The sequence below is a fragment of the Caloenas nicobarica genome, chromosome 1 (genome assembly GCF_036013445.1).
Source record: "Caloenas nicobarica isolate bCalNic1 chromosome 1, bCalNic1.hap1, whole genome shotgun sequence".
NCBI classification, from domain to species: domain Eukaryota; kingdom Metazoa; phylum Chordata; class Aves; order Columbiformes; family Columbidae; genus Caloenas; species Caloenas nicobarica.
Genome location: NC_088245.1, coordinates 124,328,635 through 124,354,977, shown reverse-complemented (window position 1 = coordinate 124,354,977; position 26,343 = coordinate 124,328,635). Strand labels below are relative to the sequence as shown.

Here is a 26,343-nt window from a genome sequence, read left to right as displayed (position 1 = left end):
TTTCCCATCTGTCATTAAATTGCCTTCCTTCTGCATCAATCTTTCTCTTACTGGACATTTTGGGATTCAAATTGTTCCACCGAAGGTGGTATAGTGCGCCACCTAAGTAAAAGACCAAGACGTTCGTTAGGACCAGGTTAAATAATAGTCATGCCCTCTCACACAGGCTCATCTTTCCTTCAAAACCCCTTGCCCGTAAACAGCAGTCACTCACTCTCCATCAACTCTCCCCCTTCATCTATCCCAGTAACAGTCTCCTTATTCCCCCATCACCAATTCCTTGGACAGCAACATTGTCCTTAATGCCATTCCCCAGCATGAACATTCTCCTCATTCTTCCGTGGTGGAATAAGGAGAATGTACCTTTGGGGGTGGACACGCCTACTGGTAATTCTCCTTTTATCACCCCCCGTGAGGTGCATTGTCCTTGTGTTTGACACCTGTGCAATACAGTTATGCCTACAGCAGGTAGAGAGACCCTCTGAGGGAGATTCCCTACACCCAGCTGGGAGGCGCGGGCGGGTCAGCACAGCCACAGCCCGGGGCTCGGACTCCGCGCCGCCGCTTCAACCGGGCGTGCGGGGCAGGTCCGTGCGCTGGGCGAACAGCCGCCCGCCGTTAACGGCAAAGGCCCAACGACTAACGGCCGCCGCGAGAAGCGCCGTTGGCGGCGCGCGCCCCCCCCGGCCCACCGCCCTGTCACAGACGCGGGGGCGAGCGCCGGAACCCGGGAACATGCGCACTTATCGGGGCTTTCCGCGGCCGCGAAGTGCCCGACCTCCCTCCCTTCTTCCCTCCCTCCCTCCCTTCTTCCCTCCCTCCCTTCCTCCCTCTCCTTAAGCGACGCCTCCCATCGCCGCCACCGGAGAATAAACGCCTGAGGGGGCACCAGTCTCCCACAATAAGTCGCTCCCCGTGCGCTCCGAGGACAGGCGCACTCCAACCCCAAGCTGCCAGAAACCCGACATCTTCTGACCCCCTGCAGCCCACGGGGGCCCCGCCCCCACCGCCGGCAGCACGGCGCGGTGCGGGCGCTGCCTGCGCATGCGCAGTCGCCCGGGGCTTCCGGTAACGGTGCGGGCACCGGTTCTGCTGAGGGGCGGGTGGAAGACGGAGAGGATGGTTGGTGTGGGGTGCGCGGCTGCGGCGGCGTTGCTGTCCTGTCTCCTGGTCGCGCTGCCCCTATGCTGCGCAGGTAGGTCCCGGGGAGCGGGCGGGACGCAGCAGCAGGGCGGCGGCTGGGAGCTGGTGCGGTGTTCGTTCTCAAGGGAGAGGGTGGGGAGCGACTTGTGCCGCTGCCGCTCGAGTGCGGGTGGCCCCGGCAGCCCCGCGGCCGAGGCGTGGCTGCCGCACCCCCGCTTCGGCCCTGCAGCGGCTTGCCCGGCGCCTCGGCCTGCGGCGAGGGGGGAGCGTGGTCTCGGAGCCCGCTGCGTAGGCGCCGCTGCCGGGATGCAAAGGCATTCAGGCCATGGGGCTGGACAGGTGTGTCTGCAGGGGTACGCGGGGCTCGGTGTCCACTGAGTGCCTTGGGTTTTACCCTACCGCTAAGTAGCTGTCATCACAGAATCATTTTGGTTGAAACAGACCCCTCAGGATCATCGAGTCCAAACATAACCTGACTCTGGCACTAAAGCATGTCCCTAAGAACCTCGTCTACATGTCTTTTAAACATCTCCAGGGATGGTGACTCCACCACTTCCCTGGGCAGCCTGTTCCAGTGCCTGACAACCCTTTCTGTGAAGGAATTTTTCCTAATATCCAATCTGAACCTTCCCTGGTGCAACTTGAGGCCGTTTCCTCTGGTCCTATCACTTGTTACTTGTGAGAAGAGACCAACACCCTCCATGCTACAAACTCCTTTCGGCTGCTTCAGGCTTACCAGCTATCTGTGAATTGTAGCAGCTGTAGCATAAGTGTGGGGCAAACAGGGTTTGAATCGTATTGATTTGCTTGAAAGGCATCTCAGTCTGGCCCGACAGAGCCTAAAGTATAAATAATGAGAGAAGTAAAATTGCCTCTTCTTACGTCCTTAAGCAGCAAGAAACAACTATTGCACAAACCCTTTTTCAAGAGGGAAGTATTGTGCAGCCCAGATAAGCTGTAAATTAACTTTGTGCATGTTTACAGGATGTTGTGATGTGCAACAGAGAGTATATGGGCTAAGCTAGTTTGAATAATGGAAATATTATGGGCATGGGCTAGTGTGTGCATGCCGCTTCCAATGCCACCTAAACTCTTGAATTCTGTATAAGATTGTACTGTTCTAGTTGGGCACACATGAAAGAAGACTGGAGAGAGGCTGTTTTCAGGGGTCCACGCTTTGCATTCGTGGTAGTATTCAGGCAGAGAAGCAGCTCTGGGACCTTTTCTCTTTCTTTGTTTTCATTCAGCCATTTGGTTTGTACATTAATTCTTTGTGCATCAGCCCAAAACTGGAAGCATTGTGATCCATGCAGCTACTTTGATTAACCCACACATATTATAGCGAATGACTAATGTGCCACATACTACTTCTAGGGTTAGAAGTAATTGCTCTGCTACAGTGACCTCTCACCTTCTGCCTTGTCAAAACCAGCAGTTCTTCTTTGCTGCTCTCATACAAAAGTTCTGACAGGAAGAGTTCTGCCTGGTTCTCTAGAGCACCCTTCTGCCCGTGGAACTAATAACGGTTGGGTCATTTTTGGTGTGTTTTGTTGTGGCTTTTTTTTTTTTTTTAAATATCACATCTATAACAGGCCTCCTTTCCTTTTTATGCTGAAAGGTTGAGTTCAAGTTTCCATTGTTTCTACCACATGCTTAATGTGATAAGCAGCAAACCATTATGTACTCTTAACGGATTTCCCCTTCGCTGTCTCCTGAGGGAGAATATTTGTCTTGCTAAGACTACTTTCTTCTGTTGTTGAATGGCTTTTGTTATTGCATAATATTATACAATCATTATTAATTTTCAACCATCATTTATTGAAAATATAAATTAAAATATTATAAATTAAGTGGTGATGTTTATTTATTAGAACAATTTTGTATTTATTTTAGTTTATTAAAATCTGTCAGGGGAAGGAAGATAGGCAATTGTGCTAAAAGCAAAATTCTAATAAAATTCTAAAAGCAAAAGTCTAATCTCTTATAATGTCCTCAGCACCAAAGTGGCATCATGCTTTAAGTGAAGAAACATGAAGTAATTTTAAATGTCTGGCTTTTAATCATTAGTAAAATAAACCAGGAAAAAAGTCTTGATTTTTCGATATTACTTTGCATATCTAGTTTCTTGCTAAATCATGAAATTTCTCTGGTAATTAGACACTAATTAGTTTACTCCTTTATTCCTGGATTGCTGTTCATGGGGATTTAAGAAATTAATGTAGGGAAGCAAACACAAAACACTCATTGGAATTAGGGAGTATTATGTGAAAGGATGGATGGGTGAATCACCTGTCTGTAGTATTGAGAACAACTGTCATGTTAAATCACCCTGAATTTCTGCTATTCTAAAATAAAAGGCTATGCGGATAGAGGAGTTCAAATTGCATGTATTTTGGCTTAGTATTGCTTTTGAATCTGTATTGCATACTAATCCCTTAAGCATACTGGAAAAATATTTTATGTTAAACTGCTTCAGTATGACTTTTCCAGCTCATCAGACTTTTTTTACAGTTCACTGTCAAGAGGAAGGATGTGTCAAGTGGGGACCTACTAATAATCTGTGTGATAGAACAGTGTAAGCTTATATTACATATATTACATATTATATTACATATAATATAGTTATATTACATATAACTAGGTGGGAGAAGATCACAGTTGTTTTGAAAAGCAGGCATAGGACTGAGAAGTATCCTGACAAACCGGAGAAATTATCCAGAAAAAAGTACAGTGGTATTGAAAAAGTATGTGTGCAGGGCCATGTACTGAGGCAAATAGAGGATGACAAAGGATGGTCTAAATAGCAGTTTTGGGAAAAAAAAAAAAGTGCAACATTACAATGCCTTGTAATTTATATGTACAAGTTTAAGTGCTATGCTGTAGAAAACCCCCAAAGTATTGGGGCACAGCAGTGCTAATTAGAATGAAAATGTTAGGTTGTGTCTTATAAGTTAGACTTCCATTTATTAATCTCAACTGGAGTATTGTGATTTTCTGAAGTAGACTGTTTCAAGCAAGTTCAACTATGTGGAGAGAATACAAAATAGAACAATAAAAGTAGTTCTAAAAACTGGAAAACTTGGCTTAAAAGGAAAACTAAAACAATTGTTGCCATTCAGTTTTCTCTTCAGCGTTAGTCATGTTTAACATAGTTTTCAGATATGTCTGATGTAAAGAATAATGTGCTTAAATATCTGTAGACAAAAAATACATGGGCTAGATGTGCTTAGAGAAGATGTAGGTCACACTCTGGGTTTTGCAGTCTGTAAACTGTTGCCCACAGACTATGAACAACAACTAAGCAAGTATCCTTGCTGTAAGGAAACTTAGATCTGTTCTTCAAAGATCCAGACCTCTGACAGAATCTACTACGAAATCTGATCTGGGAGTTTTTGCTTTTGATTTACAGAAAACTTTCCATAGTCTCTAATGGTAAGGCTGGCAAAATATTTCAGAAGATTGCAGGCCTGTAAAAAATAGATTATGCAGTGGTAGAAACCATAGGATTTCTCAATGCAAACATCTGATGATGTATGTAGAACTGGCCACCTGTTTTCTCCAGTGTGAAATACAGGTTATCTCACAAAGTTTCTTTCAGCAAAGTTTCTGTGCTTCTAAAATATGAATGGGCGATTAGGAAGTGTTAAAATGCAAATTGGTGATCATAACTTTTAACACATTTCAACCAAAGACATTCCTCAGAGTATAAAATTATAGTTGGCTCTCTGATATTATATCCTTTTTACCTGCAACAGGAGATGGAGTGAACAGATGGAAGAACATAATCACAGCCTGGAACCCTCAATAAATAGGTGGTTGAATCTGGATAAGAAATTTGATTTCCTGGTGAAGATAGTTTGAGTTATCAGAGTTGTCTGTCAGGACTGGGAGATCCTTCTGAAGCAATAATCTGGTTTTCTGACCAGGGCAGGGAGGAAAGTACCTAATCAAGCTTGAGATAGATCTACAAAGAGTGTCGTGTTTTCTCAGTTTTTTTTCTGCTGTTATGTTTTATACCAGATGAAACAAAAAGGCTGTCTAGTCCAGCGTTCATCTACAGCAGCAATTGATAGTGGAGTTGGAAAGGATGAAAAAACAAGTATGTGGTGACATTTCACAGCATAGTGTTACAAAGTCCTGACACTATAGACTGCTGTATTTGGCTCTGAGTTCATAAGGCAGGTAAGAGCTGAGCATTCAGATAGTCCTAGGGGAAGGAATTCCACAGGCTAAGTGTTCAAGGAAACAGCAGTTGAATTTTTTTGCTTAGAGCAGAACAGTGCTTGCTTTGATGCTTCTGGCTTTGCGTTAAGACAGCAAACAATCTTTTGCCACTTGCATTCCCCATGCCACTCATTAGGTGTCTGTCAATCTGTCATATCCTCCCTTCAGTCTCCTTTGCAGGATCAAGAATCATAGTCTGAATTCTACCAGGACAGAAGCTGTTCCATACTTTGGATTGTCCTTGTCACCCTTCTCTGCCTTATTCTGTTCTGCTCTCCGCTTATGACAGTGGGCGCTCTAGAGATGCACATAATGTTAAAGTCTATAATGAATTTATATGTCATTAAGCTTTCAATTTTACTCCTTAATTCTGTATCCATTTCTAACTTTTTTTTTTCCCTTTTTGACTCTTGCTGAGCACAGACTGCAAGTTTTCACACTTTTACATTGTTGTTGAATGTAATGCTGAACAACTTTCTGAAAATTGCCTGAAAACTGTAGGGTCTCCCCTGAGTAATTGTTACCATTTACTTTTAACCCTGTAGTGGATTTTAAGTTAATTTTTCAGGTGATGTCTCTGAATAGCATGTTTCTGTTTATTAAAGTTCTGTAAAGGCTATTGTGTGCTGCTGAAAACTGCTCTTGATCCCTGGTTTCAGCAGTTTGTAAGAAGGATTGAAAAGAGTAAATGTCAAGAAGGAGTCCAGCCTGGTTCAAACTTGTATGAGGAAGTGCTTGGAAAAAAAGAGACAGTCAAACCTGAGATTTGTAAAAGTCGTCTTTTGGACCTTTATCCAAAGCTGTTCTGGAATAAATCCCTTCTCATTCACTGTGTGTGTTCTTACTCCTAGACTGGAATACTGTATCTTCTTCCAAAGGTCAGAATCCGGAACTATATTTTTACAATATTGTTTGTATCCAGAAAGAGGACATGATTATTTGCTGTGTTATTTACCAGCTTTAGAAAAAGCTGGCCTAGCTTAAAACATTAGTTGGATGTCTTACCTCAGTGTGTCTTACCTCAGGATGTGTTACCTCAGTGTGTTTTTTGTAACTTGGGGAGAAGGTATATTTTGTTAGAATGTGAAACTTGAAACTATTTTGTTTCTGTTTCCAGACTTCCTTTTTTCTATCTGACCTCACATTGAAAAGGTCTAATAAGAATTATTGTGAAGTTTCATGCTATGTATAAGATAAGGATTTGACAATGTGGGAAAGATACTCTGTAAGTGCAGTGAATATTAGATTTTCTACCCAAGGCAAACAAAAATAATAGTCTTAACACACAGTAGTGTTTTTTATCAGCGTTGGAACTCTGTAGGTACAGTGTGGTTCTAAGCTAGCACTGTGTTATCTATTCCTACCTTCTTATGGTTTACTCCAAGGTTCTGTGTTGTTCCAGTAAATAATCTACCTTGGGAATCTCCTGTTGTAAAGACTTCTGTTTAGTACTGATATGGCAGGTTTTTGAACCTGGTATGTGTGCTGCTAGAGAACTGAGGAGACCGTATCTCATGTCCTGTCTGATTCAGGAGGCTATTCAAATGTCAGCAGTTGAATTACATCCCCAAAAGGTGATTTAAAACACATTTCCTGTCAGACTGTTTATTAAGATCTTTTACAGATAAATATTTAAACAGAGATTGAGTATATGAATATTTTTGTCAAGTCTCCGCAAATACTTGAATACATGTATTTACAAGGAAAAGCACTGCCTTGCACTTTAGATGTGACAGATGTCAATCTGTTGATGTTTCGTTAGAACTGAAATTGAAAGTGTTATGCTGTATCACAGCACTTAAATAATCTTCCATTAGATCATAATGCAATCAATCTTACTAAGCAAGATTATAACATTACCTTTGGTGGTATTCTTCAAACAAATTATTATGTTCTTTTTCAGGCAGCTCTGTCAGGCTTACACTTCTGTGGTAATAGCAGAGTTGTACTTTTTTTTTTTCGTAATTATTATTAAAAGCAAGTGGAACTTTTTTTGTTCCAGGCTTTTTGATTCTAAAATTTAATGCAGACATTCTCAAATAAAGTGAAGATAATGTTTTCTCATGACAATAGTGTTTTGTTTGTGAAAGGATATAAATATTCAAAATTGCTATTCGCCAAAATCTGAAATAGCTGCCTTTGTTATCATAAGCTTTTTGGCTGAACTGTAGCTATCTGTTGGATAAATATCTGAAAAAAAAAAAAAAGATATTTCCTTTGCTTTCTTATTTTCTGATGATCAAGTGTAGTTTGGCATTCTCTGGATTTTCTTAGTCTGTCATCTTAGAAGCCTAACAAATTTGTGCATTGTGGAAATAAATCCTATTGTGAGATCCATGAGGTTTTATTGAATTATTTTCCTTTGAGGTTTTGTGCTTTCAGGAGTTATTTCCAAAAGTCAGTAGTCTGTGGTTAGCACTTTATTCTCCAAAGGATTTTGCAGACTTCAGTTTATAGATTGCTTTTCCATGCACATTTTCGTTTTATAAAGAGGATTTGGTCATCATGTAAAATGTGAAATAGTTTTGGAAACGAAGAGCCACTCCTGAAATAAAATTCAAGATAACCCTTTAGATATGCAAACACATATGGATTGCACAGGTGAAATAGGACGTATTTGTTCTGATTTCTTCCTAATACAATCAAATATTAGACGGACATTAAAAAGCAATTTCAGAGTGATGGTCACTAACATGTTTTTAGAAGTTGTAGCCATTGGCAAGTGATTAATAGTGTAATACACAACTGGTTAAAATAGAAAGTCAAGTCAGAGAGGCGTGTGGTGATTTTTTTATTATTATTATTAGTCTATGGTTTCATTTTTTTTCCCTGACGTGTTAGAAGTTGAAAGGGCATTCTTAGTCAGAGGACAGAGGTACATACTGCCTAAATTGTACATAGTGTGCGTTGTCAGAGATGCCTCCTACAGGATACTGGGCAGAAGGACTTAGATGGAGTTTCAGCTCTATAAATCTGGATATGGCTGCTTAGTTGGTGGGTTTGGTATAATTTTAGTGACTTCAGCCTGAGGTTTCCTCAGTTAATGTGTATTGCCTGGGCTTTCACACTGTTGCCCTTTGCTCTGTACGCCACAGTCTTAGTTTCTAGTACTAGAAATCTTTCAGTTCAAACTTTCAGCCTTGATTGTAACTACTTAGCCTCACTGCTTTGAAGCAGTGCCATAGACTGGTGTGAAATAACTCAAGCAAAACATACTTTGTAAATAACTAGATAAATTTCAGTTTTCGTAAGTATCAGGATAATTCCTTCTCCCACAGCATTGTTAGTTTCATCTGTCCTCTGACACATGAACTGTATACAAATGGGGCACCTAGGATTCTGCGTATCTCAAAGTTAATGGTAAAGAAGTCTTCCTTAGGAAGTGTGTTATAAGGTAATTATCAGGCAGTTGCTTTGTTGTTGTTTTCGTTTTGTTTTGGTCTTTGTTTTTTGTTTGGTTGTTTTTTTGTATTTTCAATAATTCTCTTTGCATGGTGGAAAATAAAGAGCAGAGAAAGCTATCCTGCAGATGATTCTAGCATGCATGCCTCCCTCCTGTTTCCAATCTGCCTGTTAAGCCTTCTCTTCTCGTGGTCTGGTCCTTTGCTTGATGTTATGGATGTTCTTATACATGTCCTGAGACTTAGCCGTTGCCCTCCATAAGTCATTTTATGCGCTGTTCTTTGTGTAGAAGAAAACACAGGATTGCCATGACCAAGACATAAGATCTCCTATGTGATGAAGCCTCGCTGAAAGGGATTTATGTTCAATACATTGAATTTATGGCAGTAACACATGGCATAAAACAAGTCTGCTATGCTCAGTCTGTCCACAACTGTGAAATGACACCATTAGATGAATCCCTAGCACTTTGCAGCTGACATCCAGATGTTGGATCCAACCAATAAAATACTCATTTAAATGCATTCAAACTGTTTATAATCAACCTATGACAGTGAACACAGTCCTTGAATGTTACAGCTGTATAGACTTTTTTTAAAGGGGTGTGGGGAGAAGGACCTTAAGCGCAGAGGAGAGAGTTGCATGGTCCAATAGGTGAAGGAGCTCCCTGATGTACAGCTCCTGAGATATTGAAGTGCCATTTGAGTAGCATGGGGTTTTCTTAACTCTTATGTTTATTGGTATTTCATTTCACTATAACTCTCTGCTACTTTTTTAACAAAATCAAGTTATTCTTAAGTTATGTCTTGATTGTTTATCCCAGTCTTTATATACCTTTATGTTACTTTCTTTTAGGCCAAACTGATCTGACCAGTCCACAGGATATTCAGGTCTACATTGTAAATACAAATTTCACTCTAAGGTGGAACTACACTGGGAACGATACCAATGTGACATTTTCAGCAGAATACCGGTGGTAAGTAGTAATTTTATTCTGAGCTAGAAATGGCTGATGCTTATTCGTGTAGAGGAGCATATTAATTAATTACTATGGTTCTTGATACTGCCACATAAAACTTCTAGAAACTTTTTGAAATCCAGAAAGTAGAGGCCAGGAAGACTGAGTCTTGACATGAAGCGGAATCCTAGTATCATCCTTCGTTTGTCTAATTCATATGTAAAATTAGCTTGTCCACCGGTAGCAACGTGTTAAAAATGCAGAACACACTTGGTAGTAATGCTTAATACTAGAGTGGTTCTTTGAGAAGATTAACTGGTACACTTAGAAATGTGTTATTTAGATTTGTTTATTCTCTGTTGTTGTGTGTTTTTGTTTTATTGGGTTTGAGTTGTTTGGGTTTTTTAAGCTACATTGTGGCCACACACACAGAATTTGAGAGAATTTTCAGTGTAGCTTTTGAATAATTTGGCAGTGTTTATGAATCCAGATTTCTTTTCTGCAAGTTTTAATCACCAGATGAGACAATTTAATTTTTTTTTCTTAAACGTTTCCATCGTTTTCTTCAATTATTTCATATACCAATAGTTAGGCATGCATATATATATACATTTGGTATTTTGTGGCACTTTCCTGACAAGTAAATACTAAAAACCACTTCTAATATAAAATCATGTAAGAAGTTCTTTATTTTTAGGATTTTTCTAGTATATGATTTTGGATTTTTAAAAAAATAGCTTGCATTCTTAAATGTGTAAGTGAGAAACAGCTGCTTTGAAAATAGCTTTACTTTAAAAACATAATACTGGTCTGAAGGATAAGATAGGAGTTGAGGATAAACAATTATTACTTCAAGTCTGTGCCTTTTTTTGATGAGGGCATTTTTAATCTCTATATGAAGTGTCTCTTCCTCAAATAAGGTGTGGATGTCTGTTAACTCACAAACAGAATAGCTTCTGTAAAGCTAGTTATTCCAACACTTATTGCTGAACTCCACTTTTGTCCTTCGTGTTTTTCTTTTCCCCTAATCTATGTTCCTTGCTAATGTTAGAATTGGGGGATTTTTTGCTGCTTTTATGCTCTTTTTAGCACTTGTTGTCATCAAGACTTTTAAATTTCTTCCAAAGAATTCTAAAATCATTGCCAGACTAGGATCATGTATTAAAGATATAAGTCTGGATTTTGACAGTTCTTCGATGCTGTTTTCTGACACTGTGTGTTGACATGGTGAATAAAGCAAACTGGATGGTTTCAGACTTCGGTATCAGACTTTGCCAACTGATAGTTAACCTTTCGTAATAAGGATAAATTAATAAATTAATGGATTAAATTAATGAATTAAATGGTGATATGAATTCCAGGGTAACTAAGTAGATAGCACTGATTAGAGTGGTGCTGGTGATAAAACAGCATTAAATGCTGTGACATTTATTAGCATTAAGAAGAAAAGGAAAAAGAATCTCGACTGAAATTGTGTCTTGGCTTTATTTTGGGGATGTTTTCTTTCTTATAGGTTTGAATATTTTGAGACGAATGAAACAGAATGGAAGACAGAATGGAAGGAGTTGCCTGGGTGTCAAAATGTTACTCGCACAGAATGTGACTTTTCCTCAGCAATAACCAAATACTATGATAAACATCATGTGCGTATAAGGGCTGAAAGAAGGGAAGAATTGTCTCCGTGGTCTAGCATTTTTGAAATGATTCCATATTTTATAGGTATGAGCTCCACATATACTGTAACATTTTTAGTTAAATTGCCTTCAGCACATAATTGTGGAAAAATGTGTGTTTTTTCCCTTGCTGATAACAACAGGAGCTGGTGTTTTTCTCAACTGTAATGTAATACAATGTATTTGCAGGTCATAGAATGTTATGGTTCTCTCTTTTTCTGAAAAGGGGGAAGTGTTCTAAGTGATGCTGTTTTTCTGACAGAATTTTCTGTCACTCTATTTTTCTAGATTTTGGAAAAATCCTTTTTGACAGTGGGTTTTTCTGGAAGTTTTCTTCTGACCTTCTGACTATTTTTCAGTAGTTACAGTAGAGTATGGTACTGAAGCCTTCCCTCAATGTTGGATTGATTTGTTTGAACTAGGTTTCTTGCCTCGCATGTTTTAGAACAATTTATACTGATTTTCACTGCAGATTCTGGAAAACATGCACTAGTAATATTGCATTTTAACTCTCCTGCTTTTAGAACCAGGTAATGGTGGTTTGTTAGGTTGGATTTCTATTAGATACTGCCTGAGATTCATGAAAACTAAGATCTTATAGGCAATTACTGTGGTCTTGTTACTGTCTCAAAAGAATTATAAATAAGATACTATAGGTAGTTACTGTGGTTTTATTAATGTAAATGATTTTTTGGTGTGTTTTTCTTTAAATGGTCATACTTGACTTTTTTTTCTCTTTTAATATTTGCAGCTCAGATCGGTCCCCCAGGAGTAGAGTTGCAGTCCACAAATGGAGTCATAAAAATCAAGCTTTCTCCTCCAGAAGCAAATCAGGTCCGAAAAATGTGGATAGCTGATCTACGTTTTAAATATAATCTAGTTATCTGGGAAAATTCATCAAATCCAGAGGTATTGCCTTTTTAAAAACTTTTTAACCTTAACATAACTGTCAGAGATGTACTGTAACTGCTTCATGGTCTCAAATGGAATTATTTAATTATGTAACTGCATAACTGTTGCTGTGCCGTTTAAAAGTTGAGAGGAGATGTTTTCTTGGAGCTTTTTGGTTTTGTTTTTACTAGAGGATTGTATTAGATATTTTGTGATAAGAGTTTATTTCTGTTAAATGCTGGAGCCACTTTCCAAAGTGTGAGAAAGAAAGTGAAACCATCTCAGATGTGTTGGAGCAGGACCCACCCTCAGCCAACAGGAACAGGGAGGAAAAAGAGTTCAAGGCAGTGGGAAATGCACAGTAAGGCATAGATATAGGGGAGGGGAGAGGTAAGAGGCTAACATGATCTTGCTCAGACCATGTAGCTTGACTACAGCTGTCAGTAGGCTGTATCATTAACTAAGTTCTTTATACTATAGTTTGGGTTTTTTTAGGGATTCTTTTGAGTTCTTGTAATTATGAACTAGTATCCAAGCCATAATGTGTGTCTTGCATAGCAAATATAGCTATTCTGTAAAGACCAAGGTAGAAACAGTTTGGGGTTTTTTTTTATCCTTTAAGGAGAATGAGTGCCAACTAGATTAGGATAGGAATTGAAGAGATATCTGTTGTTCATTTGGAAGACCTAGTCATAAGCATTACAAACCAAAGGGGGAAAAAAAAGCTTTAAGTGAAGTACAAGCTGTGTACAAAGGTCAGTCACTGAAAAATCCGGTAAACCAGGAGGTAGCAGCGGGGAAGTGTTTGTTCAATGAATTAAGGGACAGAAATTTACTGTTTCTCTTTTGTGTACGTGCCTGAATATTTGTGTGGCGAGTTATGGGCCGGAATCCTTCCCAACTTTCATGTGTTAAAAGAGCACAACATGTTCCTTCCTCTCAATCATGTGGCTAAGTTGGAAACTTCCCTTTAGCATTTATTCAGCTTGTATATTGTCCTTTGTTCCTTATTCTAGCATTTTGGATGGCATATTTTGTAAATGGACTGAAACCCGGGCAGAGGGGGCGGCACGGAAAAGAGACTTTAAAAAAATCAGCTCACTGGGAAGAAAAGTTATCTTCATATGCTGTTTGCAATTGTTTCTTACAGGTCAGAAGTCAAAGTATTTTTCCTACTGACACAATTGATGATCTGGCACCAGACACTACCTATTGCTTGAAAGTTCAAGCAACTCTTCCTTTGGACTTCCAAGAAGGCTTGTTCAGTCCCATTCGTTGTGTAAAAACTACCCGTAAAGGTACAGAGTAAAATTGGTTTATCTTAAAATGATTACTCGAATTTAAACTGTTGGAAAGTAAATTGTTCTAAAGCAATGGAGATATGTAGAAATACCAAGTTCCTACTCATTTTGGTATAACAGCAATCTTGCCAGTTATGTACTTTTTCTATTTTAAATCTGTATAAAATATGTCACCTATCAGTAGTAGAGTTTTAATAGTACAAAAAGGTTTTTGCTCTGAGGCAAATTCTGTCAATTTCAATTGCAAATCAACTACTTTCTGTATTTTGGAAAAATGGATATTTTTGAATTTTTGACTTTAAATCAGGAGGAAAGGGATGTATATGTAGGAAAAACAAAAACCTTTTGTATGTTTGGCGCCAAATGAATGCATACAAAGGTGAATGAAGCTTAAAAACTTTTTTTATGCAGGCCTTGGCAAATTTATTATTACAGACTCTGAAGAATGGCTTAGTGGCAGTCTGCCACCATTTGTTTGTTTTGCATGTCTAAATTTATATTCTTTTGTGTGCTGTTCAAGTGTCAATGTGAGTACTTGTAAATGTTTATTTCAGAAAAAGGAACAGTGTGGGAATGTAGAAAGCCAAACATTAAATTGAATGGATGGTACATCAAAGTTACTTTATGCATGTGCATTTTACACATTTTTCTCATGAAGTTATTGCTGAACAAGTTTGTTTCTACTAATCTCAACATGAGAAATGCCTATTCGGTGAGAAATTGCATACATAATATAAATATTTTCAGTAACTGCAGGTTTCCTTTTCGTTTTGAGCAGTGAATGACCTACTCTGCGCAACAAATGTGAGAATTCTTGCTTTGAATATGAAATTTCATCTGCATTGGAAAAATCAGTATAAACAACGTGTGAGCTACAATGTACAATATCTCATGTGAGTTAAACAATTTCCATATCTCTGTTTAAACATGTCATGCTAAATGCCATCCATTGTATTTTGCAAATAGTTATTAGAAGTTAAAGCAAAATACTTAGCAAAAGTGGCTTAATGGATTCATTGAAACATTGTGTACCTCATCTGCACACAGTGTGGCTTTTAAAAGGATTGCATATAACATCATATCCTAGAATTTCAGGTACTAGGCTTCTTTTAAGAATGTTAAATACCTGATGGAATGGACTATTCTAAGTAACATTTTTAGAAGATGTGAAGTTTTCGTTGGTTTGTATCTTTCTGAATATGAACAAATTAGGTGAGCAGAAGTGAGCAAAACTGCAGGTGTTCAAGGTTTCGATTGTCAACATATTTGATTGTTTCTGGTCAGATCCAAACATGGAAAAAAAAAATCAAGTCTATAAACCTGTATTTTAATATCCACAAATACTGTGGCCAGCATCTAAATGAAGAGGAGAGATATCTCTAGTGTTCTTTTGGAATTCCTTTGGCATGACAGAAGAAGAATAATCGACTTAATTAGAACTTTATGAAAAATCTTAATCTGGATTTAAAAAAATTCTAAAACCAACATAAAATTTTTCTATTGAGACTTGATTAAAGCACTACTTTGTATTTCTCGATCCAGTTAACTTCATTGTTCAGTCATAAATTAAAAAAAAAATTCTAAATATGAGAAATTTCCGAGGGCAATTCTTCCAAAAATATAAAAAAGCTCTGTAGCACGAATTCACGTGCTTTTTTAAAAATTTGGTTTTTTTGAGTTTAAGGACCTCACATCAAAACCTATTAAAATATCTCTTGCAGTGGCTATCTAAAGAAACTTCATGGTGATTACTCCATGAAGTGGCTCAATGTACCTGGATGTGAAAACATCACTGATACACAATGCAGTTTCTCATCTATCATCACTACTACTTCTGGATTTTATTATCTCCGTGTGCAGGCCATGAGTGAATATAATAAATCATGTTTATCTAATGAAGTGAAAGTAGATCCTCTGACAACAAGTAAGCAATTGTATTTTCTTAAGTGTTCATTTCTCAACAAACTTGTACCTAACCCTATTATTCGCAAAAAGAAACTTACTAGTTAAACAAAGCTGAATATGTAGTTCCCCTACAGAAACTGTGTTGGGAATCCTGGCTTCATAAGGTAAACAGGAGTTTTTCCACGGTCTTCTCTATTCAGCACAGACGGTATTTCACTATATTTAGAATCATATCATTTGCTTTACAAAATTAAACCACAAACTATTATACTGCATTTTATAATCTCACTGTATATTACATGAATCACTATGTGAGATATACTAGGGATGTTTGTAGTACAGGCTTTTGCCATTGATGGGGAGCATTTCTTGGTATCTCAGAAGAAAAATGCCAAAGTCAAACCATTTTGGAATCCACTGCCTCTATTTTCTTGTGCATTTACTCTCATGTCCTCCTTCTTTCTACCCCTGCACAATGCACCCTTGAATTTTGTGCTGAAGCAGTATTACATTGATATACAAACCTAAAGAGCTTCATGAAAAAGCAGCCTTAAATGATAGTGCCATCTAAGTCAAAACCATGTAAAACTCTCCAGAGTGAAATTACAGTAACTTCTATCTTTGCACTTTTTTGATTCTGTGAGAAATGTGACCTTGCTAAAATGTTTGACTTCAAAAATGTTATCAATCGTAAACATCAATTAACTGTTTATCTAATATGTAGGGTAATATTCCATTGCCTTCTGTATTGAAGATGAAATCAATAGCTATTCTATATGTCAGCTTTCCCTCGTCCAAGCTCTTGGTAGTTACATAATTCTTTAATATGATAACAGTGACCTAGATAAATAATTCAACAAAAGAAAACAAAAACTGTGATGCTTCTCGCTTTTCAACTATACTATAACCATGGAAGAGGGTATATGTGAAAAAGAGAGCCCATATCCTGATGAGACGAAGAACTGTTCAGTTGTTTCAAGTTGACTTGCACAGAGCTAATTCCACAGTCTCTGTGTTTCATGTCACTGAAACTTGCAGAAGCAACACATGAGTATGGAAGAGAAAATAAATGACATATTTGTCAGGACTCGAGATTCTGAATAAAGCTGTTAGTCAAGTTTGACTTTTAAGTATACGTTTCTTAAAACTTGTCGTAGATTTAAATTACAGTATTTTATACGATGTTTTTATTTGTATTCTTTCATTCTTATTTTTAACTTTTTTTTTTTTTTTAATATCTTCAGATGAAATTGGCCCTCCTGATGTAAAGGTGGACATCAGCAATGTTTTGCTCCATATCCAGATTTCTCCTCCAGGAGGACCTGAGTGTGAAGTCATGAGGGACCATTATGATTTGTCTTACCGGGTTCTGTATTGGAAGAATTCATCAAATAATAATGAGGTATGAACTAGTTAAATACTTCAAACAGTATATAAAATTTGTTATGACTTAAATACTGAATTTGAGTTCTCCTCAAGAAGCTTATTTTCAAGAGAGGCATATATATGGTGTATCAGTCATGCAATTGATTTGTTTTTTTCCAAAAGATTCTTTTAACAATCTGGTCAAGATGACTTTTATCACAAAGTAATTGAGATTTTAATCATTTTCTATTGATGTAATGATTTGCAGAATTGCACTAAGTTTTGTACAAGCTGCTAGATGGCTCACTTTTGAATAGAAGTTGTAGGATTCTTGTGATGCAGTCTTTCTTATGGCATGACTCTCTGCACTGTCTTAATAATGCAACTTCCAGCACCTCAAATTTTTTTTCTTTCTGTATTTGCAGTTGTATAGCTATATATATCGTAACACAATGAAGTCTTGCATGCTTTTAGCTCATGTTTTAATGAATCTTTCTATATTCTTTAAATGCTTCTTCTAGTAAAATATTTTACAGTAATTAGTAAAAATATATGTATAGACACATGGAAGAAGAGAACAAGGTGCAACACGAAGAAGTTTCATTTGGCACGCAGCTTTCAACTGTAAAATTTCAGTATGATGAAAGCAGTTCATTCTTGCTGATAAGTGTTTCCTGAATGTGTTTGATTAGGAGGGAGTTATGTGGTTTATTTTATTTAATCAAGTGCAGAACAGTGTCTAACTTGTTACAGAATTACTTCTTCAGCAGAGGCCAAAATTCTAATCTATCTGAGTGATTCTCGTGTTATGTATGTGCATCTTATTCTTCCAATTTTTCTTTCTCAGGAGGAAGTCAAAATGAAAGAGATAAAACAGACAATAGCAACAGTCTCTGATCTGACACCCTCGACGCTGTACTGTGTAAAAGCACAAGCATTCTCAGAAGCCTACAACAAAAGCAGTGATTACAGTAAAGTGGAATGCATCAAAACACCTGGAGGTAGGAAGAGCTTGGGAATTGTTACATCTCTGGAAGTAAAATTGCTAGCCCTTGGTAGGCCTTTGCAGGTCTTGCTAGTTAAAAAATATTTCCAGCATGACTTAATGGCCTCTCAGAGTTAACACCTAGTTGGGCAGAGATTTGCATCAGCAGTCTGTCACTTGGCTGCTCTGTGTTCTCTCCTACTGCTAAACTAAGAAACTGCTTCCGTTCTGATTGGATCAAAATTACATTCTGGTTATTCCACAACACAACTCAGTTTAGAAATTATCTCAGATTAATAACTGTAGTGATTGTGAATTAAACTTAGTTCCGTACAATGACTTGTTAATAGGCAAGCTTTAATTTCTAGTACTTTTAAGATATTTTTAGGAGGGTTCAAGGAATCACTAGATGCTATGTTTTCAAGAATATTTTATTCCTGAAATTGCCTTAATTCTTCTGTGAATAAATTTTTTAAAAATCTTGTGCTGAAGTGTGAGGAGACAAATCATCAGACTCATTATAGCTGAAAACTCACCTTTGTGCAAAATGAGAATGCATTTGTAGGTGGATTACACTCAGAACATAAGAGCAAGTTATCTGTTGAATTTAATTTGGCCAATTATTTTCTATTAACAGACTGTAACACTAGAAAAATTACTAAATACCCAAACTGACTTAAAGCTAAGAAAGTGTAATAATAGTAATGCTACATTCTCACATCCTAAGTGTTAGGATTCATTTATATTGTAGTCCTTGCTGTTTTGTTTTCATCAAGCATTAAAAAAACTCTAACATTTGTTACTTTTTTACCCTCATAAGAGAAATCCTTTAATCTATTTTACTAGGTAGTTATCAGTCTTCCCCATACCCTTTTTATTATAATGAGCCTATTTAAGACCAAGCAGTACATTCAAGACTATAAATGGAGAGACAGTCATACAGATTGTGCCCTGTACTTCACATATGTTCTTATATCCCAGTGTGGAAATCTTTCATTCTTTGATTATTCCTACTAACTGGAAATAGAAATAAAAAGACCTGATTGTCTCATCTTGTAAAGTATCTCATATTTGTAAAAGGTCTCCTAGTATGTACTAATTTTATGAAGTTCAAACTCCCTTCAGTTTGTTTGTTTGAGATAGTGCCAGAGAACATGTTGCAAAAGGGAAGAATGGAGCAGAGAAGGAAGTTGCAAGACTCTTGAACTTAAGCACTGAATAGTTTAAGACTATACAGATAAAAGCTTTCTTTGACTATAATGTTTTACAATCAAATTCTGCCGTGTACACTCCTTCTACCAAAAGGTCCCAACCTGAAGTCCTGGAATTGAGCCTACCCTGTTAGCTTTTCCACAGTTCCTGGATTAATACAGGAATGCAGGACCATAAACCCATAGAATGGTTTGGGTTGGAAGGGACCTTTTAAAGATCATCTAGTCCAACCCTTCTGCCATGAGCAGAGACATCTGCAACTAGATCAGGTTGCTCAGAGCCCCGTCCAGCCTGACCTTGAACACTTCCAGGGATGGGGCATCCAAAACTCCTCAGAGCAACCTGTTCCAGTGTCTCTCCACCCTCATTGTAAAAAATTTCTTCCTTATATCCAATCTAAATCTCTCCTCTTTCAGTTTAAAGCTGTGGCCCCTTGTCCTGTCACCACCGGCTTTGGTAAAAAGTTTCTGTCTTTCTTATAGACCCCTTTTAAATATTGAAAGGATGTACTAAGGTCTCTCCAGAGCCTTCTCCAAGCGGAACAACCCCAGCTCTTTCAGCCTTTCTTTGTAGGAGAGATGTGCCAAACCTCTGACCATTTTCGTGGCCTCCTCTGGACCTTCTGTAGCAGGTCCATGTCTGTCTTGTGCTGGAGGCCTCAGAGCTGAACACAGTACTGCAGGTGGGGTCTCACCAGAGCAGAGGGGCCGAATCACCTCCCTTGACCTACTGGCCACACTTCTTTTGATGCAGCCCAGGATACTATTGCCCTTCTGGGCTGCAATTGCAATCACATTGCCAGCTCATGTCAAATTTTGCATTTACCAACAGCCCTAAGTCCTTCTCCTCAGGGCTGCTTCCCCACTCTGTATTGATACTGAGGACTGCAGTGAGCCAGGTCCAGGACCTTGCACTTGGCCTTATTCAACTTCATAAGGTTCACATAGGCCCACTCCTCAAGCCTGTCAGGGTCCCTCTGGGTGTTGTCCCTTTCCTCTAGGGTGTCAACTATACCACTCAGCTTGGTGTCATCAGGTTGATGGTACGTTGTTTGAGCACTGAAGTGAAATTCATCTTGTTTTTCTATACTGACAAAGTAAAATCTTGTGCTGAGCTAGTGTTTAGACTGCCAGTGTAGAAAATAACTGAAACAGCCTCAGGATTGATTTCGGTTTAGATAAGCATCTGAAAGGGATAGATGCTCACTGGAAGATCCTTTTGCTCTCTATTGGCTCTTGTAGTCATCTGAAGGTTACAATTGGAGTTCCTCCCCTGTCCAAGAAAGCACTTTAGATGCTTTTGGGCCCCTGAAGACCCTGCAAGTCTAGGCACTCGAATCATTTCCTGGCTAAAGAACCATGGGCAAACCTCGCTGAAGTAATTGCCCGTTCTTACTCCATAGCCCATGGGAATTCTTACTCCTGTATCTCTGCCTTTTTGAAGGAGAGAGCTCAATCAATTACATGTAGTGTTCTTTGGGGATAGACCCTGTACACAAGCCATAGCTCGTGTACATAGATTTACATGCATCAAGTGCTTCATGGTAGCTGTTTATGTGCAGCCTTTTTGTCTTGCTGTCAAATAGTGACATATAACTGGAATATAACTGGGAATAACTGGGTCTTGGTTCTGATCCTGTCTGCAAATGTCTGTGTTCTTACATTGGATAAATATTCTGTGCTCTGCTTTCAAGAAAATTATCTAAGATGCTGGAATGGCATCATTTTTATAATGATCATCATAGCTGACTATAGTACTGTAGAAATGTGAAATTTTATGATAAATACTGTAGCAGATTTGAAGATAATCTGTTCGTTAATCTTTGTAGTTTATTTAATATATATTATATATTATAAATAAGAATATTGAAGCTGAATGGGTTTTATTCACTTTTTTAGATAAAACTTTACCTCTGATCATTCTAGCAACATTTGTAACTGCCCTGATTGCTGTCTTGCTTGTGGCTACACCGCTAGTTTTTGGCCTGTATCAAATCTACAATAAAATCAAATACGTTTTCTTTCCATCGTGCCAGCCTCCTTTGAACATAGAGGTAAGATGAGAATTATTTTTCTTATTCATTAAGCAGATGCTTTTTTAGAAAAATTAACAGAAAATATTATGAAAAAATGCTTATCAGTCTTATGGGTTTGCCAAGATTAAGTGTATAGGATTTAACAAAGTGCAGGAATTCCTATGGAAAAAATGGGTAGTAGTAATTTCTAGAATTCTGCAATTAGCAAATATTTTAAGTTTTATGTTTTTTCTTCTTCTATCTGTGCAAAAGTCTTGCTAACGATCGTTCATTCCAGAGAGTGTGCATGTCTACCCAATGTGATAATGTACTTTGTCCCTGCTACATGAAACCAGAAATGTTTTCCCATTGTGTTATCTAGAAGAGCATGCTCTAGCTTTTTTGGCATCCTTTAAAGGATGTAAAGAGGAGGTAAAAATGCAAGCCCAGTCTTTAGAGGAAATTTTAGTGTAATAGGCAGCAAATGCTTCTACCATCTCTTGACCTAGGGGCCTGGATGGTCTCTACAAAGGCAGATGTTGCCCAATTTCCAGCTCAGCTTGGTAATACTTAGGAGGGATCCTTTTCTGGAATGAACAGGGCAACACTAAGTGTAGGTGTATTTTGAAATGTAGCAAGAACTGCTGTTCACTGTGCTTTCTTCTGTGTCTCTCAGAACACTGTTGAACAGTGTATGGCCTTCCTAACATATGTCCTCTTCTCACTGAAGGTCCCTAGGATATGTAGTATACAAAGCTTTCTGAATAAAGCTGTCACTTAAAACCAGTGTTATAGTTTACAAGGGCTAATCTGAATTTAATTCATAGTATTTGTAAGGCAGCATTTTAACCGCTTTGTTCAGTAGAATGCTGGTAACACAATTAATGCAATGCCTATTTAGAACCTTTTGTGATGGATTTGGTATAAATGTCGACTTCAGAGAATGGATTTAAAACATGTAGGATAAACAGCAGTGCACTGTGGAGAGCAGTATATGGCTTGGTGTTCTGCTGCAGCATCACACTTTCTCTTCTTTCAAACTTTGCTTTATAAATGATAATTATTTGTATACTTTGGAAACACACACCTGTCATTTCTGTGCTACCACATGATCTTTGAAGGTGTTCTAAATTTGGATTTTCCTTTAGTTCTTGTGTGGCCTCGTAAGGCTATGACCAATGAAATATTGCAATTATATGAATGATTGACAACTATGAGCATAGCAAAAGAGTTAAGATTAATGTTAGAGCTATTCTTTGGTGTTCAATTAAATGAATGCAACACAACTTCATCGTAACTTTTAGTTCGTGAACTTAGGGATACAAATGGCATATTAGAGGTAGAAAACTGCGTTGTGCTTCTGAATATGGTAAACCAGATTTGTACAGCTGTGGTGTTAAGTAGAATTATTATTTAGGTATTATGTATGAATGTTCATCTCTGTTTTCTGCTTCTCTTTTTGCAGAGTTTTGGAGGACAGGTTTTTAGCAGTCTTTATCTGTCAACTACAGATGAACCAATAGAAAACTGTTCTATAATTGAGGCTATTACAGAAGAAGTAAATCAAATTGATTTTAAAGACTACAAACATTCTAAACAGAGCAGTCGAGATTCAGGAACTTATTCAAATGACAGCGATACTTCAGGGAGTAAAGCATCAGAAGAAACACTAGAAAAGGAAATAGTATAATTTTTAAGAAAATCAGATTCGTATATGGGACTGGCAGCACAATAAACACTTAAAACTTTTTCACTATGAAAGTTGCAGCTTAAGGAAGACAGCGTGACTTTGGGATCTTGGTCTTCAGGTTTCCAGATCTGCACTTTCTTAGTAGAAAGTTACAGACCCTCTCTGCTGCAAGCTGACTGAAGTTAAAACACAATTGACTTCTCATACCTTACACCATTTAGACTGACTTTTCATCATACGATAAAAAGAATACCATCTGTGTCAAGAGGAGAAGATCTTTAAGCTTTATATACTTGAACCTGATAACCTCAACAAAAGCCTACTCTGTTCCACCAGAAGAGTTTCTCGCTATCTTAGGCGTTTGTTTTGAATGCCAGTGTGTACTGTGACAGAAGCCTTAAATTGCAGTATTGAATCTTACAGTGTTTACACATGCAGAAGGAAATCGATGCTGGATACAATTTTAAGAACTTTTCTGACATTCTCTTCCAGCTCCCTCAGGGGCAGTGCTTTTTGGCTCAGCAGGTCCAGAGCAAAAAATGCAGAGACACCAACAGTAGCCTCAGTGAGGTGGCTTCTCTGAGCCTCCTTGTAGAATTCGTTGTGGCCATGACTGTGGGATGATCCCAGCCCCACTTGCCTGTTCATTTATCTGCATCCCTGTATCAGAGTGCTCTTCTCCCTCGGCACGTGGTAATCTGGGCAAGTGTGGCAAGGGGAAAAGGCGGGAAGGAGGTTCACTTCACTTTCCTATAAGGAAAAATTTAATAGTGGAAGCTCTTTGTAAATTAGACATTGGCTCAAGTTGTTTTGCACTGTATTTAGGATAAAAAGCAACAAACATCTAACCCGATGTACTCTGCAAGAAAAAGCTAAATAATACTGTTATTAGGTTGGTGCAAAAGTAATTGCGGTTTTCGACTGTGAATTTTAAATCGTCAAAACCAGGCTCAAACACATCCTTATTAATCAAAATAGGAGCCATTACAATCAACACATTTTGGCCAACAAGAAATAAGTTTGTTTATGCCTGTAGCTTAAAAATCCCTGCTTTGGGATTTGACAAACTCTTGGAAAGCATTTTCTGCGTCCTGCTGGTTGTGGAACCATTTTCCCTGCAAAAAGCTGTCAAAATGCTTGAAGAAGTGGTTGGCAAGAGGTCGGGTGAATATGGCAGATGAGGCAAAACTTCGTAGCCCAATTTGTTCAACCTTTGAAGTGTTGGTTGTGTGACGTGCAGTCGGGCGTTGTTGTGGAGAATTGGGCCCTTTCTATTGACCAGTGCTGGCTGCAGGTGTTGCAGTTTTCGGTGCATCTCATCGATTTGCTGAGCAGACTTCTCAGATGTCATGGTTCTTCCAGGATTCAGAAAGCTGTAGTGGATCAGACCAGCAGTAGGCCACCAGACTGTGACCGTGACCTTTTTTAGGTGCAAGTTTGGCTTTGGGAAGTGCTTTAGAGGTTCTTCTCGGTCCAACCACTGAGCTGGTTGTCATATCAAATCCACTTTTCGTCACACATCACATTCCAATCAAGAAATGGTTCATTGTTGTTGCACAGAATAAGACGACACTTCAAAACTACTATTTTTAATTATTTTTTCAGTCAGCTCACAAGGCGCCCATTTATCAAGCTTTTTCACCTTTCCAATTTGCTTCAAATGCCGAATGGTTGTAGAGTGGTTGGCACTGAGTTCTTCGGCAGCTTCTCATGTGTTTGTAAGAGGATCGGTTTGATGATTGCTCTCAACTGGTCATTGTCAACTTCCAGTGGCCAACCACTATGCTCCTTATGTTCAAGGCTTTCATCTCCTTTGGAAAACTCTTTGAACCACCATTGCCCTGTACGTTCATTAGCAGTTCCTGGGCCAAATGCGTTATTGATGTTGCAAGTTGTGTCCGCTGCTTTACAACCCGCTTTGATCTTGAATAAGAAAATCACTGGAATTTGCTTTTTGTCTAACATCCTTTCCATAGTCTAAAATAAATACAAAATAAACAGCAAGTAATAAGTCAGTAGCAAAAAAACCCTATAAAGCAAGAAAAGCGCGTTAGAATTATGTATAACATAACCACATTTATTTAAGAATGTATTCCTATATGAAAGAACAAATTTCAACAGTGCAAAAACCGCAATTCCTTTTGCATGAACCTAATATTTAATGACAAGGCATGTTAAGGAGCTTATTCTTGATTATTTTTTTCCCCTGTGACTACATAACCAGAAGTGTAAAATACTTACTTAGAATTGAGTTGTATTTGGAAGTATGAATCTCCTAACAAGGAAGAAATCTATTTCTGTAATTGGAAGGACTCAGGTTGAATTTAGGAAATACCTTTCAACAATTGATGAGGATGCTTGTCATTCAGAGCTTTTTCAGCTTAGGCTCATTTTGCCAACAGACTTTTCTTTGTAGACATTATAAGGATATGCTGCAATAATGTTTCAATTTGCATGCCACTTCTGGAGTAATTTCTTAAAGTACCTTATTTTTTTATTAAGAAATTGATTTAAACTAAACTGGTTTTGAGCTTCCTGTGAGCTGTTGTTTATTGTAACAAGCAACTGTTGGTGTTTATATATTTTTTTTCTTTGTTGAAGATGTGATCTAATTTTATAAATTTTATATCTCTTTGTTCATTGAAGAACATAATAAATTTTGCACATTTACTCCCTTATCCCTTTCTCAGTTCCATGGATTTTTGACGTAGTGACATTGAAGCTACACCGTGGATACTGAGGAAGTTCCCATGAGTCCTCAGTTATTGTCCTTCCTGAAAAAAAACGGTGTGAAGAATATAATGTATAAATTTAATTGGGGCTTACGTTGAGAGTGCTGCATGATTAAGACAAATCAGAAAGAAGGTGCTAATTAGTTTTCTGAGTCAGGGCTTAAAATGAGGACACTGAACATGAGCCTTCCACTTGTGGTCATTGGTAAATTGCTTCCGTCTCTGAATTCTTGCAAGTTGCTTAAAGAAAGGCTGTGTGAAGTTGTATTTGTATGGTCTCTACAGTAGAATCTAAGCTTGCTGTGAGGATGCAATTAGTTGATGCAACTGTTTGATTTATGCTGTAGCTGGCCTTCCTGGGTGGTTTTTTTTCTCCCAGACAACTTCAGTTGCAGTCTGTTTTTCTTGTTTGTGACGTACTTCTACAGTAGAGTTTTTGGGGACATATTTTCATTTTGGGGATTTTTAAAAGTGAAGCTATTCTAGATGTGTACTGAAGTAAGGTGTCATGGTTTTGGGGTTTTGTTTTGTCTTTTTCCTTGCGTACCTAGGGAAAATGTTTCATCTGATATTTCAACAGCTAACTGTGGGCTATTATTTTGATAACTGTTTTTTGTGACACAAGATTTTATTTGCCTCCTGGAGTTTCAGCACTCTGGAATAGTGAATGTTTCTGAAATAGGTAAAATTCATAATCTGCAGACAATCCACAGTTTTCTTCAGAATGTAGAACCAAATGAGCATTAATTAATATATATGTTGCTTGAAGTGTGGTTATAAGAAGGGTTACAGAAAATCTTGCATTGGTTCTTTTCAATGTTGCCAGAAAGAGCAAAAACAGAGCTTTA

General features: G+C 38.1%; 1 protein-coding gene across 2 annotated transcripts; it reads left to right on the top strand.

Annotated features, from left to right (window-relative positions):
* Positions 1-1,083: 1,083 nt before the first annotated feature.
* IFNAR1 (interferon alpha and beta receptor subunit 1) lies at positions 1,084-25,364 on the top strand. 2 transcript variants are annotated; one of them, XM_065639133.1, is made up of 11 exons: positions 1,084-1,195; positions 9,625-9,745; positions 11,241-11,446; positions 12,152-12,309; positions 13,442-13,589; positions 14,371-14,485; positions 15,314-15,516; positions 16,742-16,899; positions 17,710-17,863; positions 20,985-21,112; positions 22,539-25,364. In XM_065639133.1, the coding sequence occupies exons 1-11, from the start codon at positions 1,120-1,122 to the stop codon at positions 22,761-22,763; spliced, it is 1,692 nt and encodes a 563-aa protein (XP_065495205.1). In that variant the 5' UTR covers positions 1,084-1,119; the 3' UTR covers positions 22,764-25,364. The 2 variants fall into 2 exon arrangements, with proteins under 2 accessions (XP_065495205.1, XP_065495196.1); XM_065639124.1 differs by having other exon boundaries at positions 20,958-21,112.
* The last annotated feature ends 979 nt before the right edge of the window (positions 25,365-26,343 follow it).